Raw genomic sequence first — 20,177 nt, 5'->3', positions numbered from 1 at the left:
GGCTATTTTTGTGGTGAATTTCGTGGTTTAATATGCTGATTTGGGAGTGGAATCAATGGCCTAGAATGACCGGATAGGTGGTTGTCCATGGTGGAATTAATTGGATTAAGTTTGGTCAATTTTGGGATTAAATTGTGTAATTGTTAAGAGTGCTTGGATTGACCGATTAGTGGCTGATTTGTGCTTGATTGTGTTCAATTTTATGATGCCATGTTGCGTGTCCTAAAGTGGCCGAGAATGAAGTGGCATGGCGGGCCTTGAGCATGCGAGTTTGTGTTGTGCTAATTGCATGACTTATGTGCCAATGGTATGCCGAAGCCTAATTACATTGAATTGCTTAAAATGGGCATGTTAATATGTTAATTTGGGCATGTTGTGGCTGATTTGAATTGAGTAATTCTTTGGGCATGCTAAAGTGTTAATTGAGCACGTCATGAGGTGAACTGGGCATGTTGAAATGCACGTTGAATTGGCATAAATGGTCTATGTGCCTATGATTGGAATTGGATACTCATTGTGAATTGCATTGTTGCCCGAGTGCCGGACTGCATGGCTACGCATTTCGCATGCAGAGCATTGGCTTGAGACGAGAATTGTGCGAGTATGCGTGCCTGACATGAGCATGTGATCACATAAAGTCCTGATGCGTTTTACGCGGGACGATGCCTGGTTCTACCGGAAGACGGCCAACCTGATGCGTTTTACGCGGGTTTTGGTCCGTATATGGAGATCGGTGTTGTGCCTGATGCGTTTTATGCGGGCTAGAGACACTTGGCCTGATACGTTTTGCGCGGGCCAGGAAGTGTTGGAATTGATATAGACCCGAGGCGTTTTATGCAAGTCGAACTCTTAATGGGAAATTGGCAATATGCAAGAGTGCATTGGCAATTGTGCAAGCATGTGCGTATCGGTGACTCGTGTGCGATACATGCATTAAGAAGCACAAGCATGTGCATGGCGTACGTGTGACTAAGCCTGTCGCGTATGTGCCATTACTGTGATTATTATATGCCTAACTTGCAGGGTCAATTGTGTGCTCGATCTGGGCCCAAGGGCCTAGGTCAATTGATTGTCAATTGTTACTGGTTGTATGTGTTTTGTTTGCCTGTCAGGAGGTGCATGTTAGCCTAGTTTAGGTTTAGGGGATTTTACTCGCTGAGATTCATTCTTACGGTTGTTAAAACCAACTTTTCAGACCCCCGGCCCTGAAGATGTCAGAGGTTTCTATACGTTTTGGGATTCCGTCCCGGATAGACCGGGATGTGACCGAGTACCCCGTAGGGAACGGGGATACGTATATTAAGCATTTTACTACGGTGTGGGTTGACGTGGGTGAGCAGCACTTTCAGGCCCACGAGTATATCGCTTGGTGTTTTAGGGACTATTCCGGGACCTTCGAACCCCTCAGAACTTTTGACGTCCCGTTCAACGGGTTAGGTGACCTAGATCCCCAGTGTTAGGATGGAGACCTGGCAAGCCCCGAGTATACGTTCGAGGGGAGTTCTAATTCTGGCCACCGGCCTATTATCTGGGAGGTTGACGAGCCAGACCCGATGGACGAGGAGCCAGTGGATTGGGACTCTGACCCGGAGTCGATGGAGTTGGATGAAGAGCCAGAGCCTATGGAGTAGGAGGGCAAGCCTGAGGAGATGGATTCTGAGGAGGAGCCGTCAGAGGCCGAGTTCAAGCTGGATTCCCTAGACTCCGAGGTCGAGCTGTCTGACAATTCTTTTGAGTCCTCGGGATCCGACCCAGACTGGGTTCTGTAGGGTTAGCCTTAGCCTCAGTTAGATCGGGCCAGTACCTTTTTGACCGGAGCCCCTTCTAGTTTTAGTATCCCTGACCACCTGGCCACCTAACCCTTTTTGCTAGTAGTGACCGTTGAACCCCTTTTGATCTGTGGTATGTATTTTCTGTAAATGGATAATGCATATGTTTCCCGATGTTAATGCAAGTGTATATTTGTATATTGATAATCCTGTTGCTGTTGTGCTATCTCTGGTCATGGTGTTTAATTGTACGGGTGTTTTTACGTAACTTCCGCATGTGTAATGATCTTTGTGTTGCCTGATGGGTCGGCGATGCGTCCTGGGACGTCGCACGGCAATATCGACCACGTTTGGGATGCTCGCGCGCCGTAGTGTTCGGGGTGTGACATCCCAAGTTGATTTGGTATTAGAGCAAGGTCAGCTCGGTCCAATTAGGTCGAAGCCTGGAGTGATAAGGAGCGATGACCTTGGGTAGCCAGTAGGGTGACCTTGTGTGCTAAGTGTACCTCCTGACTGTCTGTGTCTTGACTGACTGTTTGATTGAATTGACCATAAAGTACAGGTGCGGCAGAACCCGAGGTAAGTACGTGTAACTCCTTGATTGAGGTCTTGTGCTGTTTGTGCTTAGGCGCATGCTGAGTGATTGATTGCTGTTGTGTTAGTTCCCTGCCTAGGACCTTAGACCGGTTTAGCTTGGTTTAGGTCTCTAATTCCTGAATGGAATTATAGCAAGTGGGCGAGTAGTGAGGTCAGTAAAGATGAGAAGAAGAGGAAAGGAAACCCAAGGGCAGCCGAGTGCTATGGGCCAAGAGGCCAGAGATCTTAGAATGGATGAAGTTATTCAGACCCTGCAAGAGATAGGAAACCTGATGGGTAGGCAGGCTCAGGAAAGGGCCGCCAATATTGCCCAGGCTGCTGAGGCCGCAGCAACTGCTGCTGTCAATGGAAATCAAGCCAATCTTGGGCAGGCTTAGGTGGCCGGGAATAGACAGATGCACCAGTTGGTAGAACAGTTCCTAAAGTTGAAACCGCCTAAGTTTAATGGAAGGGGTGACCCTGAGGCTGCACCGTGTTGGGTAGAAGAGTTAGAGAAAGCCTTCGAGGTATTGGGGTGCACCGAGACTGAGAAAGTGACCCTGGCGGTATATCAGTTGTAAGATAACGCCAATGATTGGTGGAAGGCCACTAGAGACAGAGTATTCCCAGAAGGTATCGCCCAGACTTGGGTTGCGTTTACCGAGAGTTTTTATGGAAAATATTTCTTGGAGAGTGCACAAGAAAGGAAACTAGCGGAATTTATGCGACTTCGCCAAGGACAGATGACAGTGGACCAGTATGAAGCGGAGTTCGCTAGACTGTCCAAGTTTGCACCTAGAATGGTTGAAAATCCGCAAGATAAGGTTCGGAGATTCCGGGATGGATTGAAGCCGGATCTTCGAAGCCAAATGATTTCGTTGAACATCCGTGATTACGGGGAAATGTATGAATGGGCTCAAGCCATAGAGCGAGATCAGTTGGAAAGGGCAGCCGCTTCTGGATCGCAGTTCGCTCAGAATAGGAACAATCGCCGCTTCGGGAAGAATTTGATGGCGGGAAACAGGCGATTCGTCCTACCGGCTAGAAAGAACATTGGGAAGCCAAGCCACCAACCGAATCGATTTGGAGCTTATTTTAAATGTGGGAGTTTGGAGCACCAGATCAGGAATTGTCCCCAGCAGCGCCCTTCAGGACTTCAGATGCAACCGTAACAGCCTCGAGTAGGGAACCAAGCCGGAAATCCCCCACCGGCTAATCAAGGACGACCGCCTACGCAAGGACGAGTTTATGCGATGGCGCGAAGAGAGGCAGAGGACACGCCGGGCGTGGTCACAGGTACGATTTCTCTATGTGATCATGCTGCGTATGCATTATTTGACCCGGGGGCGACCCATTCGTTTATAGCAGAACAGTTTGTTAGACTTGTTGGGATTGAGCCTATTATGCTTGAGACTGTGCTATGTGTGATGACCCCATTGAATGATAAAGTGCTAGTGTCATTAGGGTGTCCTAACTGTAAGATAGTTATCGGGGGTAGAGAAGAAAAGATTGACTTGGCAGTGTTGGCCATGTTTGATTTTGATGTGATAATTGGAATGGATTGGCTAGTAAGGCAGAAAGCCGTAATGGATTGTGGCAATAGGGTGATCCAGTTTAACCCGATTGGGCAACCTAGATTTGAATTTCAGGGAAATCGAGAACGAACCTCGATCCCTTGGATTTCTTCGCTCGAGGTGACCAAGTTGTTGGACGAAGGTTGTGAAGGGTATTTGGCGAATGTGGTCGATCCGACAGTGGCATAACCTAAATTGGAAGAGATACCCGTAGTGTGCGATTTTTCCGAGGTTTTTCCCCAGGAATTGCCGGGTTTGCCACCAGAGCGAGAAGTGGAATTTGTGATAGAATTGGTCCCAGAAACAGAACCGATCTCAAAAGCACCGTATCGAATGTCCTTGTTGGAATTGAAGGAGTTGAAGGTCCAGATGCAAGAATTACTGGACAAGGGTTTTATTCGCCCTAGTGTGTCTCCATGGGGAGCGCCGGTCCTGTTTGTAAGGAAGAAGGACGGGACCTTAAGGTTGTGTATAGACTACCGACAGTTGAACCAAGTGACAGTTAAGAACAAGCACCCACTGCTGAGGATTGATGACCTGTTTGACCAATTGCAAGGAGCCTCAGTGTTCTCTAAGATTGATCTACGGACCGGATATCATCAGTTAAGGATAAGGAAAGAGGACATACCTAAGACCGCTTTTAGAACGAGGTACGGGTACTATGAGTTCACAGTGATGCCCTTTGGTCTGACCAATGCCCCTGCTGCCTTCATGGACTTAATGAATAGGGTATTTAAGGAGTTCTTGGATTGGTTCGTCATCGTCTTCATTGACGATATATTGGTATATTCGAAAAGCTCCGAAGAGCATGAGGTACACCTGACCGAGGTACTACAGACCTTAAGAGAACACGCACTCTACGCCAAGTTCAGTAAGTGCGAGTTTTGGCTTAGCAGAGTAGCATTCCTTGGACACATAATTTCAGGAGATGGAATTTTTGTGGACCCGACAAAGATTGAGGCGGTAACTAAATGGCCAAGACCGACATCAGTGACGGAGATTCGAAGTTTCTTAGGTTTGGCTAGTTATTATCGACGTTTTGTAGAAGGGTTCTCGTCTATAGCCACGCCGTTGACACGGCTGCTTAAGAAGGAAACTAAATTCGAGTCGAATGAAAAGTGTGAAAGGAGTTTCCAGGAGTTGAAGCATAGACTGACAACCGCCCCGGTATTAACCATTCCGTCCGGACCAGGAGGATTTGAGGTCTATAGTGACGCGTCATTAAGAGGGCTTGGTTGTGTATTGATGTAGCACGGAAGGGTAGTTGCGTATGCATCACGCCAGTTAAGACCGCATGAGATGAACTATTCGATGCATGATTTAGAGTTAGCAGCGATCATCTTCGCCCTCAAGATTTGGAGGCACTATTTGTGCGGGGAAAAGTTCCAGATTTATACGGATCATTAGAGCCTCAAGTACCTGTTTTCGCAGAAGGAATTAAATATGAGGCAGCGCCGATGGATGGAACTTCTTAAGGATTACGACTGCGACATCCTGTATCACCCGGGGAAGGCGAATCGAGTAGTGGATGCGCTAAGTCGGAAGTCGAGTATGGTGCTCATGATGGTCAAGGAATAGACCTTATTGGAAAGGCTAAGAGACTCAGAGTTTAAGTTCGAAGTGAGCCGGATGTCTAACCTGCTAGCTGCATTGAGAATCGAACCGGAGATTCAAATCAAGGTTAAGGCACTACAGTCTACGGACCAAGAGATACAAAAGATTGTTGGAATGGACGCCGCTACAAGAAAGTCGGATTTTCAAGTGGGCGAGGATGGAGTTTTAAAGTTTCAAGGACGATTGTGCGTGCCCGATGACGTTGAGCTTAAGGAGGAAATTTTAAGGGAAGCTCACCGCAGTAATTATAGCATCCACCTAGGCAGTACAAAGATGTACCAGAATCTGCGGCAGCATTATTGATGGAATGGATTGAAAAAGGATGTGGCCAAGCATGTGGCGAAATGCCTGACCTGTCAACAAGTTAAAGCACATCACTGTATGTGGCATCTGAAAATTTGTCCATTTGGGATTTATGAAATGCTGGATTTTATGAACGTACTCGTAGTTAGTTCTCGCCCGGAACTGATTATTCCTGGGATACTAACCATTAGGGAAAGGCTAATTAGGAATTAAATTCGTGCGACTAAGAGAAACTTCGATCGTGAATTGATTTTCGACCATAAAATCGCCGAGGTGACATTTTGAGCCACTGTTGGCCGATCCAAGGATAGCCAGGGGTCAGTTCGCCACTGTCATAGTAGTGGATTGCGGGTGATTCCGCGGGACCACGAAATGAATTGACGGATGATCCTGAACCTATACCAAACGATCGTGCCCCTCGGATCTAGCGGTCGATCTTCGCGATTTAAATGACAATCGAAATCGTCACGAACCGAATGGACTTACACGTGACTCGATTTATTATCAGTCACGGGTTGAATATGCGAATTTCCTTAAAAAGCCGCCCGTTAGTTTGAGAAACGCTCGAGTTACGTTTAATAAAATTTAATTATTTATTTGAGCCCAAACTGGACACCGGAAAATTAGGAAGTCACAACGGGACATTAGGACGACGTTGTGGTTGGAGCGTGCAGCTTCGGATTTGCCCGAATCCTTCAGGAAAATTTAATTTCGGTGAGAAATGAGGAAAGTGACCATTTTACCCTTGGGGATTTATAAAGGGCAAGTTTTAAGAGGGAAGGGCATTTTGGTAATTTTGCCCTAACTTTTGAGTTGGACAATTTTGCCCTTGGAATTTTATGAAATTCCCAAATTGCCCTCGGATATTTTTGGGCAAGATTCGATCTGGGCCGTCGATTCTAAGATAAGATCGAATCTCGGCCGTTGATTAAAAAGATTAGAGAGGGGCAAGATGGTAATTTGCCGGAATTGGTCAAATTTTGACCATTCAAGACCAAGACTCTCTCTCTCTCTCTCCTCATTCTCTCTCTCCTCTTACGTTTTTTTTCCCCCACCGAGAGCTCTCTCTCTCTTCCTCTCCCTCACCGCCGATCAATCCCCTCGCCGAGCCGCCACACGACGGTCACTGCCCGTCCGCCGTGCCGCCATCGCGCCACCACTGTACCACCGCCGTCCCCCTCACCCTCTCGGTTTTCTCTTTCTCCCTTTCTCTTGGCCGTGAGCTGGCCGGCCAAGGAAGCCGCGCCGTTGCCGTCCGCCCAAGCCGCCGAGCCGCTCGCCGTTCGCCGCCGTCCCCGTCGATCGTCGCCGCTTTTCGCTCTAGCCGCGTTAGTCCAGAGTTTCGGTAAGTCGCGCCCTAAACCCTATTTAGGACGTCGGGTATCGACGGACAAATTGAGGTGTGATCGGGTTTAATTAGGCGCGGATTTGTATGATTTTAGGGGGGAAGTAGATTAACGGGCCTTAGAGATGAATTTGGGAAATTTTGGTGGAAAATTTGGGGTTAAGAGCGGGCTGTGGGTGGTTGAATTGAGTGCTGTGGTGTTGTGTTCGGTACGTAAATTGGATATTTGGATTCGGCGACTAAATGTGAGAAAATGTCGTGAAGGGCTGGAATTGATTCGCCGAAGTTTGGAGGTGGAAAAATGAGAAAATGTATGTTGATTGTGTGTTTGTGAAGTGGTTGAATTGTGGTGATGAAATTGGGTGCATTTGTGTGCAATTGATTGATTGGAAATATGCTTGACTATGTGCATGCTCGGGCAAAATTGAATTAATTGTCAAATGGCCATATTGGATGCTTATTGAGCATGAAATTGTGTGTGAATTGATGCGTGCACGGGCCACGTGTGATTGGCCAATTAATTGGCAAGTGAGTGTTGAGCACGTGAATGAGTAAGAGATTGTGTGTGGTGGCATGTGTGATTGTGGAAATCCCTGAAGCGGTACTATTACGCGGGGAATTGTGCCGTCCTGAGGCGTGTACTTTAATGCGGGACGATGCCCGGTATTACCGAAAGACTGCCAACCTGAGGCGTGTACTTCAACGCGGGTTGTGCCGTAGGTGGTGGATGTTGAGCCTGAGGCGTGTACTGTAACGCGGGCAAGAGACATGGCCTGAGGGGTGTACGGTAACGCGGGCCCTAGAGTGTTGTGATGAGTTGGTCGCAGTGGACCTGAGGCGTGTACTGTAACGCGGGTCACTGGCGAGAGTTGTGGAAAAGATGTGATGAGGTTGGAACAAATGCACGAAATATAATTATAACATGCATGTGAGTGAAATAGTGCTGTTATGCCTAACGTGCAGGTTGCACGCTGGAAAGGCCCAGGTAAGCAGAATTGTGTGCTTGCGATGTTATGGTTGAATGTGATTATGTGTTGTGATTGTCTGGAGGTACGTGATAGCCTAGGTGGGGTTTAGGGGTGTACTTATTGAGATGTAATCTCATGGTTGTTTCAACCAATATTTTCAGAACCCCGACCTGAGCCATGAATCCGCCGTCGCCGCCCCCTGAGCATTTTGGAGTTTCGATGCACACCGAGCATAATGTAGTAGAGTTTCCTATAGATGACCAGATGACTTGGATTAAGCATACAATCGTAGTTTTTGTAGATATAGGATTACTCCTATGGCAGGCCCATACATATACTGCCTGGTTCTTTAGGGACGGGATAGACGAGTTTGGACCTGTCTGCAGTTTTGACGTCCCCTTTGATGGAGTTGGGGACTGGGACCCATCTGCTATACCTCCTCCTGATGGCGAGCTGACTAGTGTAGAGACTAGTCTGGCGTAGTCTGGATTGCAGCCAGCGCCTGCAGCACCGGCGTCTTCAGGGGCTGAGCATGAACCGGAGCCGGAAGAGTCTCTAGCGGGAGACGATCCAATGGACGTGGATCTTGAAGCGATCCCTGAAGAAGAACCGAAAGAGGAAGAACCCGAGGCTGAGCCTGAGGATGAGCCTGCTGAGTCCGCAGAGCCTGAAGAGGAACCGGAGTATATACTTCCGTATGAACAGTGGATGGACCCCAAGTTCGTACCTGAGGATGATTTGCTCGAGGAGCCGGTCGAGGAGGAGCAGGACGAGGTTCCAGCTGAGTCGGGTGATATAAATCACCCAATCGAGATTGAAGCCGAGCCGGAGTCCTTGGAGGAGCAGACTGTCCAGGGAGACTCAGATTCAGATGGCGAGGAGTCAGACTCAGAGTGGACGCCTAGCAGTGGGCGTAGGGGCTAGCGTAGGGGTTGGAATTAAACTTTTTGAGGAGTACCATTTTTGAGGATAGGATATCCAGGTCATCGATCCTTTTGATATCGGTGGTTTTATAGTACGGTGTGCATATGTATATGGTGTTTGTAAATTGTGAATATTATATAAGTTTGAATGAGAAATGAATATGTGCATTCTCCCTGATGACCTCAGTTTATTATTGTTCGGGTATTTGAGGTTTCCGCTGATCGTTTTAAATCTCTGATAAGTAAATTGGGTCGGCGATACCCTGGGACATCGCGTCAATCGACCAGAGTGGTGTGTTGCGCGCTCGATGGGGTTCGGGGCGTGACATCCTAGTTGAATTGGTATCAGAGCGAGGACAGCTCGATCTAAACTGGTTGAAGTTTGGAGTGATAAGGAGTAGAGATCCTGGGGTAGTAATTTAGGGAGACCTTAGCTAGTCATAGGTCGGAATGAGCTACACGTGCCTCCAGATTGTTTGTTGTGATTGATTGAGTGAGTTGATTGTTGTGATGACTGAAATGCAGGTGCGTCTGGACCTGAGGTAAGTGCTCAGACTCTATTGATTGTGGCATCGTGACTGTAGTGGTTGATTTCCTGCTGAGTTAATTCTTGTGTTAATTCGCTGCCTAGGACTAGACGGATCTAGTTGGCCTAGGATACTAATTCCTGAGTAGAATTATAGCAGGTAGGAGAGTGGTAGGGAGTTGGAATAATGAGCAGCGAAGGAAGAGGTGTAGGAAGAGTCCCAAGAAGGGGCGCAGGAAGAGGAACAAGAGGTGGAGGTCGTGCTCGAGCTATAGCTGTAGAGGACCTCGGAATGGGTGTTAGAGCGATAGAAAACCCTGGAGTTGGTGCTGGAGTTGCAGTGGACCCCATAGTTGATGTTAGACCTGTGGAGGATCCTAGAATGGAAGTGGTCATGAGGACCCTAGAACAAATTGGTAACCTAATAGGACAGCAGACTCAAGAACGAGCTGCTACGATTGCCCAAGTTGCCGAGGCTGCTGTGGCCGCCGCCGCTAATAATAATAATGGAAATCAAGGGCAGGGGCAAATGAATGTGAATAGACAAATGCACCATTTGGTTGAGCAGTTCATGAAGCTAAAACAGCCTAAGTTTTCTGGAAGGGGTGACCCTGAGGCTGCACCTCGATGGGTAGAGGAACTTGAGAAAGCCTTTGAGGTGTTAGGGTGCACTGAGAATGAAAAAGTAACCCTGGCGGCATATCAGTTACAGGATAACGCGAATGATCGGTGGAAGGCTACCAGGATAGGGTGTTTCTAGAAGGTACAGCCCGGACTTGGGCTGCTTTTACCGAATTTTTTTTATGAAAAGTACTTCTCGGCAAGCGTTAGGGAAAGAAAACTAGCAGAGTTTATGAGACTCCACCAAGGTCAGCTGACGGTAGATCAATATGAGGCGGAATTTGCTAGATTGTCTAAGTTTGCGCCGAGAATGGTAGAGCATCCCAATGATAAGGCGCAAAAATTTCGGGATGGATTGAAAGCTGACATTCGCAGCCAGTTGTTACTAGTGAATTTGAGGACTTATGAGGAAATATTTGATAGGGCGTAGGTTCTTGAGCGGGATCAGATAGATAGGGCCGCCGCTTCTAGGTCGAGGTTTACCCTAGGTAGGGACAACCGTCAGTTAGGGAAGAGGCCAATGACGGGTAATCGACGTTTTGTCCCTCCCGTTAGAAGGAATATCGGGAAGTCGGCCCGTAATCAAAATGGTCTATGTAGGGTATGTAGAGAAAGGCATGGAAATGGACCTTGTCCAACCCGGGCCGGAGCATGTTTTGGGTGTGGTGGACTTGGTCACCACATAAGGACTTGCCCCAATCTCAGGCAGAATAGATCGCCTGCGTTGCCGCCACCCCGAAATGGGAATCAGACTGGAGCGGCCGAGACAGCAAACCAGAATAGGCCACAGGCACAAGGACGAGTGTATGCTATGGCCAGAAGAGAGGCTGAGAACGCGCCAGGGGTTGTCACAGGTACGATTTCTCTGTGCAACCATGCTGCGTATGCTTTATTTGATCCTAGGGCGTCACATTCCTTTATATCTAAGCAGTTTGTTGAGTTGATTGGAATAGAACCGCAATTGCTTGATGTTGTGTTATGCGTGACGACTCCCTTGAATGATAAGATGCTGGTTTCGTTGGGGTGTCCAAACTGTAAGATTGTGATTGGGGATAGGGAGGAAATAATTGATTTAGCGGTTCTAGCCATGTATGATTTCGATGTGATAGTGGGTATGGACTGGCTGTCTAAGGAGATGGCCGTAATGGATTGTAATAGCAGGGTGATCCAATTTAATCCGGTTGGACATCCGGAATTCAAATTTGCGGGAAATCGAGGAGGACCCTTGATTCCATGGATTTCGTCGCTAAAAATGGCGAAGTTGCTGAGTGAAGGGTGTCAAGGATTTCTAGCGGTAGTAGTTGATTCGACGGCTGAAGAGCCGAGGCTTGAGGACATAGCTGTGGTGTGCGAATATCCCGATGTGTTTCCTCAGGAATTGCCGGGATTGCCACCGGAAAGAGAAGTAGAATTTGTAATCAAGTTGGCACCTGGAACTGAGCCAATCTCGAAGGCACCTTATAGAATGTCGCTGTCAGAGTTAAAGGAATTAAAGGTGCAGATGCAAGAATTATTAGACAAGGGATTTATTCGTCCGAGTGCGTCTCCGTGGGGAGTGCCGATTTTATTTGTGAGGAAGAAAGATGGATCGTTGAGGTTATGCATCGATTATAGGCAGCTGAATCAGGTGACGATCAAAAATAAATATCCCTTGCCGAGGATAGATGATTTGTTTGATCAGTTACAAGGGGATTCGGTGTTCTCTAAAATTGATTTGAGAACGGGATACCATCAGTTGAGGATTAGGAAGGAGGATATACCAAAGACGGCATTTAGGACGAGATATGGACATTATGAATTTACGGTAATGCCGTTTGGATTGACGAACGCCCCTGCTGCCTTTATGGATCTAATGAACCGGGTGTTTAAGGAATTTTTAGATCAATTCGTGATCATTTTTATAGATGACATATTAGTATACTCAAAGAGCCTAGAGGAGCATGAATTTCACTTGAGTCGAGTGTTGCAGACTTTAAGAGAGAACGCACTGTATGCTAAGTTTAGCAAGTGCGAATTCTGGCTCAATCGAGTAGCATTTCTTGGACATGTGATCTCTAGGGAAGGAATCTCAGTAGACCCAGCAAAGATTGAGGCTGTGATGAAGTGGCCGAGACCAACGACTGTAACAGAAGTTCGGAGCTTTCTAGGTTTGGCTGGATATTATCGTCGTTTTGTAGAAGGATTTTCGGCGATAGCAACACCGTTGACGCATTTGTTGAAAAAGGAAACGAAATTTGAATGGACCGACAAATGTGAAAGGAGTTTGCAGGAATTGAAGCATAGATTGACAATGGCACCGGTGTTGACTATTCCATTAGGACCCGGAGGATATGAAATTTATAGTGATTCGTCGTTAAAGGGATTGGAGTGTGTACTCATGCAAAATGGGCAAGTAGTGGCCTACGCGTCAAGGCAGTTGAGACCGCATGAGTCAAATTATCCGACGCATGACTTGGAATTAGCTGCAATAGTATTCGCTATGAAGATTTGGCGACACTATTTATGCGGAGAGAAATTTCAGATCTATACCGACCATCAGAGCCTCAAATATTTGTTTTCTTAAAAGGAGTTAAACATGAGGCAGCGTCGGTGGATGGAGTTGTTGAAGGATTATGATTGTGATATTCTATATCATCCCGGGAAGGCTAACCGGGTAGCCGATGCATTGAGTCGGAAGTCGAGCATCGCGCATTTAATGGTCAAGGAATGGACATTGTTAGAAAAAGTGCGAGACTCGGAGTTTAGATTCGAAGTAAGTCAACTCTCGAGCTTGCTGGCCACGCTAAGAATTGAACCGGAAATCCAGGCTAAGATTAAGATGTTGCAGTCTACGGATCAAGAAATTCAAAGGATTTTAGAGATGGAGGAGACTAAGAGAAAGCCGGACTTCCAGATATCCGAAGATGGGATATTGAAGTTCGTGGGCGATTATGTGTGCCTGACGATGCGGAAATTAAGGAAGAGATTTTGTCAGAAGCGCATCGTAGCAGTTATAGTATCCATCCAGGTAGTACTAAAATGTATCAGAATTTGAGGCAGTACTACTGGTGGAATGGTATGAAGGTAGACATAGCCAGACATGTGGCCAAATGTCTGACGTGCTAGCAAGTGAAGGCACAACATTGTAAGCCAAGAGGATTATTGCGACCTTTGGAAATCCTAGAATGGAAATGGGAGCATATAACTATGGATTTTGTGACGGGATTACCAAGGAGCCAAAGAGGCCATGATGCTATTTGGGTGATTGTCGACAGATTGACCAAGTCGGCACACTTTTTGGCTGTGCGAAAGGACTTCGCATTAGATTGGTATGCCGAGCTATATGTGCCGCAGATAGTTAGTTTGCATGAGGTACCAGTGTCGATAACCTCTCATCGTGATCCTAAGTTTACCACCAATTTTTGGAAAAGTCTGCAGATGGCATTAGGATCCAAGCTGCAGTTCAGTACAGCTTATCATCCACAAACGGATGGCCAGTCTGAGAGGACGATTCAGACTTTAGAGGATATGCTCAGGGCACGTGTGTTGGATTTTCAGGGTGAGTGGGAAGAGCAATTGCCTTAGTAGAATTTGCTTATAATAATAGTTTTCAGCAGAGCATCGGAATGGCGCCCTTTGAAGCACTATATGGCAGGGCTTGTAGGACGCCCGTATGCTGGGACGAAGTAGGAGAAAGAAGTATAATCGAGCCAGAGTTAGTTCAACAGTCGGTCGAGGCGGTTAAGGTGATTCGCGAGAGGCTGAAAACAGCTCAAAGCCGTCAAAAGAGTTATGCAGACAGAAGGCGAAGGCCTTTGGAGTTTCAAGTAGGGGATCACGTATTTCTTAAGGTATCGCCCATGAGAGGACTATCCAGATTCGGTAAGAAAGGGAAGTTGAGTCCGAGGTACGTGGGACCTTTTGAGGTTTTAGAAAGGATCGGGGAATTAGCGTATCGCCTTGCACTTCCACCGAATTTATCACAAGTGCATAATGTGTTCCACGTATTGATGTTAAGGAAATATGAGCCGGACCCAACTCATGTATTGAATTATGAGGAGATAGAAGTCGATGATAAGGTGTCCTATGTCGAGAGACCAGTAAGGATTGAGGATCGGAATGAAAGGAATTTAAGGAACAAGATGATCCCGATGGTCAAGGTTATTTGGGAGCACCACGGGATAGAAGGCGCGACATGGGAAAGCGAAGATCAAATGCAACGTCAGTACCCCCATTTGTTTGAGTAGTAGTGAGATTGTAAATTTCGAGGACGCAATTTTTGTAAGGGGGGAAGAATTGTGACATCCTGAAAATTTGTCCATTTGGGATTTATGAAATGCTAGGTTTTATGAACGTACTCGTAGTTAGTTCTCACCAGGAACTGATCATTCCTAGGATACTAACCATTAGGGAAAGACTAATTAGGAATTAAATTCGTGCGACTAAGAGAAAATTCGATCGTGAATTGATTTTCGACCATAAAATCGCCGAGGTGACATTTTGAGCCACTGTTGGCCGATCCAAGGATAGCCAGGGGTCAGTTCGCCACTGTCATAGTAGTGGATTGCGGGTGATTCCGCGGGACCACGAAATGAATTGACGGATGATCCTGAACTTATACCAAACGATTGTGCCCCTCGAATCTAGCGGTCGATCCTCGCGATTTAAATGACAATCGAAATCGTCACGAACCGAATGGACTTGCACGTGACTCGATTTATTATCAGTCACGGGTTGAATATGCGAATTTCCTCAAAAAGCCGCCCGTTAGTTTGAGAAACGCTCGAGTTACGTTTTAATAAAATTTAATTATTTATTTGAGCCCAAACTGGACACCGGAAAATTAGGAAGTCACAACGGGACATTAGGACGACGTTGTGGTTGGAACGTGCAGCTTCGGATTTGCCCGAATCCTTCAGGAAAATTTAATTTCGGTAAGAAATGAGGAAAGTGACCATTTTACCCTTGGGGATTTATAAAGGGCAAGTTTTAAGAGGGAAGGGCATTTTGGTAATTTTGCCCTAACTTTTGAGTTGGACAATTTTGCCCTTGGAATTTTATGAAATTCCCAAATTGCCCTCGGATATTTTTGGGCAAGATTCGATCTGGGCCGTCGATTCCAAGATAAGATCGAATCTCGGCCGTTGATTAAAAAGATTAGAGAGGGGCAAGATGGTAATTTGCCGGAATTGGTCAAATTTTGACCATTCAAGACCAAGACTCTCTCTCTCTCTCTCTCCTCATTCTCTCTCTCCTCTTACGTTTTTTTTCCCCCACCGAGAGCTCTCTCTCTCTTCCTCTCCCTCACCGCCGATCAATCCCCTCGCCGAGCCGCCACACGCCGGTCACCGCCCGTCCCCCGTGCCGCCATCGCGCCACCGCCGTACCACCGCCGTCCCCCTCACCCTCTCGATTTTCTCTCTCTCCCTCTCTCTTGGCCGTGCGCTGGCCGGCCAAGGAAGCCGCGCCGTTGCCGTCCGCCCAAGCCGCCGAGCCGCTCGCCGTTCGCAGCCGTCCCCGCCGATCGCCGCCGCTTTCCGCTCTAGCCGCGTTAGTCTAGAGTTTCGGTAAGTTGCGCCCTAAACCCTATTTAGGACTTCGGGTATCGACGGACAAATTGAGGTGTGATCGGGTTTAATTAGGCGCGGATTTGTATGATTTTAGGGGGGAAGTAGATTAACGGGCCTTAGAGATGAATTTGGGAAATTTTGGTGGAAAATTTGGGGTTAAGAGTGGGCTGTGGGTGGTTGAATTGAGTGCTGTGGTGTTGTGTTCGGTACGTAAATTGGATATTTGGATTCGGCAACTAAATGTGAGAAAATGTCGTGAAGGGCTGGAATTGATTCGCCGAAGTTTGGAGGTGGAAAAATGAGAAATTGTATGTTGATTGTGTGTTTGTGATGTGGCTGAATTGTGGTGATGAAATTGGGTGCATTTGTGTGCAATTGATTGATTGGAAATGTGCTTGACTATGTGCATGCTCGGGCCAAATTGAATTAATTGTCAATTGGCCATATTGGATGCTAATTGAGCATGAAATTGTGTGTGAATTGATGCGTGCACGGGCCACGTGTGATTGACCAATTAATTGGCAAGTGAGTGTTGAGCACGTGAATGAGTAAGAGATTGTGTGTGGTGGCATGTGTGATTGTGGAAATCCCTGAAGCGGTACCATTACGCGGGGAATTGTGCCGTCCTGAGGCGTGTACTTTAACGCGGGACGATGCCCGGTATTACCGAAAGACTGCCAACCTGAGGCGTGTACTTCAACGCGGGTTGTGCCGTAGGTGGTGGATGTTGAGCCTGAGGCGTGTACTGTAACGCGGGCAAGAGACATGGCCTGAGGGGTGTACGGTAACGAGGGCCCTAGAGTGTTGTGATGAGTTGGTCGCAGTGGACCTGAGGCGTGTACTGTAACGCGGGTCACTAGCGAGAGTTGTGGAAAAGATGTGATGAGGTTGGAACAAATGCACGAAATATAATTATAACATGCATGTGAGTGAAATAGTGCTGTTATGCCTAACGTGCAGGTTGCACGCTGGAAAGGCCCAGGTAAGCAGAATTGTGTGCTTGCGATGTTATGGTTGAATGTGATTATGTGTTGTGATTGTCTGGAGGTACGTGATAGCCTAGGTGGAGTTTAGGGGTGTACTTATTGAGATGTAATCTCATGATTATTTCAACCAATATTTTCAGAACCCTAACCTGAGCCATGAATCCGCCGCCGCCGCCCCCTGAACATTTTGGAGTTCCGATGCACACCGAGCATAATGTAGTAGAGTTTCCTATAGATGACCTCGATTAAGCATACAACCGTAGTTTTGTAGATATAGGATTATCCCTATGGCAGGCCCATACATATACCGCTTGGTTCTTTAGGGACGGGATAGACGAGTTTGGACCCGTCTGCAGTTTTGACGTCCCCTTTGATGGAGTTGGGGACTGGGACCCGTCTGCTATACCTCCTCCTGATGGCGAGCTGACTAGTGTAGAGACTAGTCTGGCGCAGTTTGGATTGCAGCCAGCGCCTGCAGCACCGGGATCTTCAGGGGCTGAGCACGAACCGGAGCCGGAAGAGTCTCTAGCGGGAGACGATCCAATGGACGTGGATCTTGAAGCGATCCCTGAAGAAGAATCGGAAGAGGAAGAACCCGAGGCTGAGCCTGAGGATGAGCCTGCTGAGTTCGCAGAGCCTGAAGAGGAAAGGGAGTATATACTCCCGTATGAACAGTGGATGGACCCCGAGTTCGTACCTGAGGATGATTTGCTCGAGGAGCCGGTCGAGGAGGAGCAGGACGAGGTTCCAGCTGAGTTGGGTGATATAAACCACCAAATCGAGATTGAGGCCGAGCCGGAGTCCTCGGAGGAGCAGATTGTCCAGGGAAACTCAGATTCAGATGGCGAGCAGTCAAACTCAGAGTGGATGCCTAGCAGAGGGCGTAGGGGCTAGCGTAGGGGTTGGAATTAAACTTTTTGAGGAGTACCATTTTTGAGGATAGGATATCCAGGTCATCGATCCTTTTGATATCGGTGGTTTTATAGTACGGTGTGCATATGTATATGGTGTTTGTAAATTGTGAATATTATATAAGTTTGAATGAGAAATGAATATGTGCATTTTCCCTGATGACCCCAGTTTATTATTGTCTGGGTATTTGAGGTTTCCGCTGATCGTTTTAAATCTCTGATAAGTAAATTGGGTCGGCGATACCCTAGGACATCGCGTTAATCGACCAGAGTGGTGTGTTGCGCGCTCGATGGGGTTCGGGGTGTGACACTGTAAGCCTGGAGGGTTATTGCGACCATTAGAAATCCCTAAATGGAAATGGGAGCATATCACCATGGATTTTGTCACGGGATTACCGAGAAGCTAGAGAGGTCACGACTCTATTTGAGTGATAGTGGATCGACTGACTAAGTCAGCGCACTTTCTGGCAGTGCGAAAGGATTTTGAGTTGGAAAGGTACGCAGAGTTGTATGTGCGGCAGATTGTCTGATTGCATGGAGTTCCAGTGACAATCACTTTGGACTGTGATACGAGATTTACGGCCAATTTTTGGAAAAGTCTGCAGACAGCCTTAGGAACGAAGTTGCAGTTCAGTACGGCCTATCATCCACAGACGGATGGCCAGTCTAAAAGGATGATCCAGACCTTAGAGGACATGTTGCGAGCCAATGTATTGGATTTCCAGGGTAAATGGGAAGAGTAGCTACACCTGGTGGAGTTCGCCTACAATAATAGTTATCAGCAAAGTATTCCGATGGCGCCGTTTGAGGCCTTGTATGGCAGAGCGTGTAGGACGCCAATGTGTTGGGACGAAGTTGGAGAGCGAAGTATCACTGGCCAAGAATTGGTACAACAGACGGTCGAAGTAGTCGAGATTATTCGGGAAAGGTTAAGGACCGCTCAGAGTCGCCAGAAAAGTTATGCCGATCGGAGACGACGACCCTTGGAGTTTCAAGTTGGAGACCATGTATTTCTCAAGGTGTCGCCTATGAAGGGATTGTCCAGATTTGGCAAGAAAGGAAAACTGAGCCCGAGGTATGTCGGTCCATTTGAGATTTTAGAGAAGATCGGAGATATGGCCTACCGACTTGCCTTGCCGCCTAATCTGTTTCAAGTGCATAATGTATTCCACGTGTCGATGTTGATAAAGTATGAACCAGACCCGACCCACGTTCTGAGGTACGAGGAGATAGACATGGACGACAAGGTGTCGTATGTGGAAAGACCAGTGAGGATCGAGGACAGAAAAGATCGAGTGCTTCGGAATAAGACGATCCCGATGGTCAAAATTGTTTGGGAGCACCACGGGACAGAAGGTGCCACCTGGGAAAGCGAAGAGGCAATGCGACGTCAGCACCCCCATTTGTTTGAATAGATAGGTTTAGATTGCAAATTTCGAGGACGAAATTTTTGTAAGGGGAGAAGAGTTGTAACATCCTGAATTTCGACCCAATCCCGAGATCAATGAAATAGATATTAATTCTCATTTAATTTTAGAAAGTCTCGCCCGGAATTGATCACTCTCGGGATACTAACCAAAAGGGAATGGCTAACTAGGAAAATGGTGCGTGGACCAGGGACCCGATCGCGAATCGGGCACCGATTCCGAGAAACGACGAGGAAATATTTTGGGCCAATGTGGGCTGATCCTAAGAAAGTGACGGATTTAGTTTGACCAACGACGTGCGATCGGATCGTGGGTGATTTCGCACGACCGAAAATACGCGTGGCGAACAAATCCCGAACTTAATCTGAACGATCGTAACCTCCGGAACTAGTGATAAATCCTCGCGTTCTCTTGGTAATCGAGACCGTCACGACTCGAGTAACCCTAGGTCGATACGCGTAACCCCTAAACAGCCGCCCGTTAGTGAGAGACCCTAAAATTCAAATGGAGCAATTTTGATCGCGAAATTGGATCCGGACTTGGACGTCGAATTTCGTGGATGTACGCGACTATTTTGCGAGGACGACGTCATTTTAGTGTGGCCAGCTATATTTGGGATCAATACGATCGAAAAATGGAAATTCGGCTCGGAATCGGAAAATTACGATTTTGCCCCTAAGCCTATTCCTAGTATTCCGAATTTTGGGATTAATTGGAGGGTATTTTAGGGTTTAAATGTTAGTCTAATCAGTCCGAATAATTCAGAAAATATTGGACAAATGTGCCCCTAGATATTTTAGCAAGGTTGAATCCTAATCCTTGGTGCAAGGTTAAGATGGTCATTATTGGAAAGTTGTCCACCAACCCCACTATCTTAGTCCAATAATTCATCTCTCTCTCTCACCCTCATTCTCACCATCACTCTTCCGGCCACTTCCCCTCTCCTCTCTCCCTCGCCGAACCTCCTCCTCTTCCTCTCGGACTTGAGCCGCCGATCGCCGGAGGAACGCCGCCGCCGTGCCATCGTCCTCAGCCGCCTTGCGCCACCCCCAACCGACCGTCCCTCACCATCTTGCCACCCTCAC

At 47.3% G+C, this 20,177-nt stretch overlaps 2 protein-coding genes across 2 annotated transcripts; both read left to right on the top strand.

Moving 5' to 3' along the window:
- The first annotated feature begins 1,649 nt into the window (after window positions 1–1,649).
- LOC130135556 (uncharacterized) lies at window positions 1,650–9,709 on the top strand. Its single transcript, XM_056305020.1, has 6 exons — window positions 1,650–1,760; window positions 2,332–2,348; window positions 8,145–8,166; window positions 8,645–8,939; window positions 9,598–9,614; window positions 9,704–9,709. Exons 1-6 carry the CDS (start codon window positions 1,650–1,652, stop codon window positions 9,707–9,709), a joined length of 468 nt encoding a protein of 155 aa, XP_056160995.1.
- Window positions 9,710–9,890: 181 nt separating this feature from the next.
- Window positions 9,891–17,648, top strand: LOC130135555 (uncharacterized). Its single transcript, XM_056305019.1, has 3 exons — window positions 9,891–10,348; window positions 16,729–16,750; window positions 17,220–17,648. The coding sequence occupies exons 1-3, from the start codon at window positions 9,891–9,893 to the stop codon at window positions 17,646–17,648; spliced, it is 909 nt and encodes a 302-aa protein (XP_056160994.1).
- Window positions 17,649–20,177: the final 2,529 nt, after the last annotated feature.

Source organism: Syzygium oleosum, unplaced genomic scaffold, assembly GCF_021117445.2.
Source record: "Syzygium oleosum isolate NSW1041296 unplaced genomic scaffold, Sole_v2.1 Sole_v2.34, whole genome shotgun sequence".
Taxonomy (NCBI): Eukaryota; Viridiplantae; Streptophyta; class Magnoliopsida; order Myrtales; family Myrtaceae; genus Syzygium; species Syzygium oleosum.
Note: the sequence above shows the minus strand (reverse complement) of the source record. Positions and strands in the feature narration are given on the sequence as shown.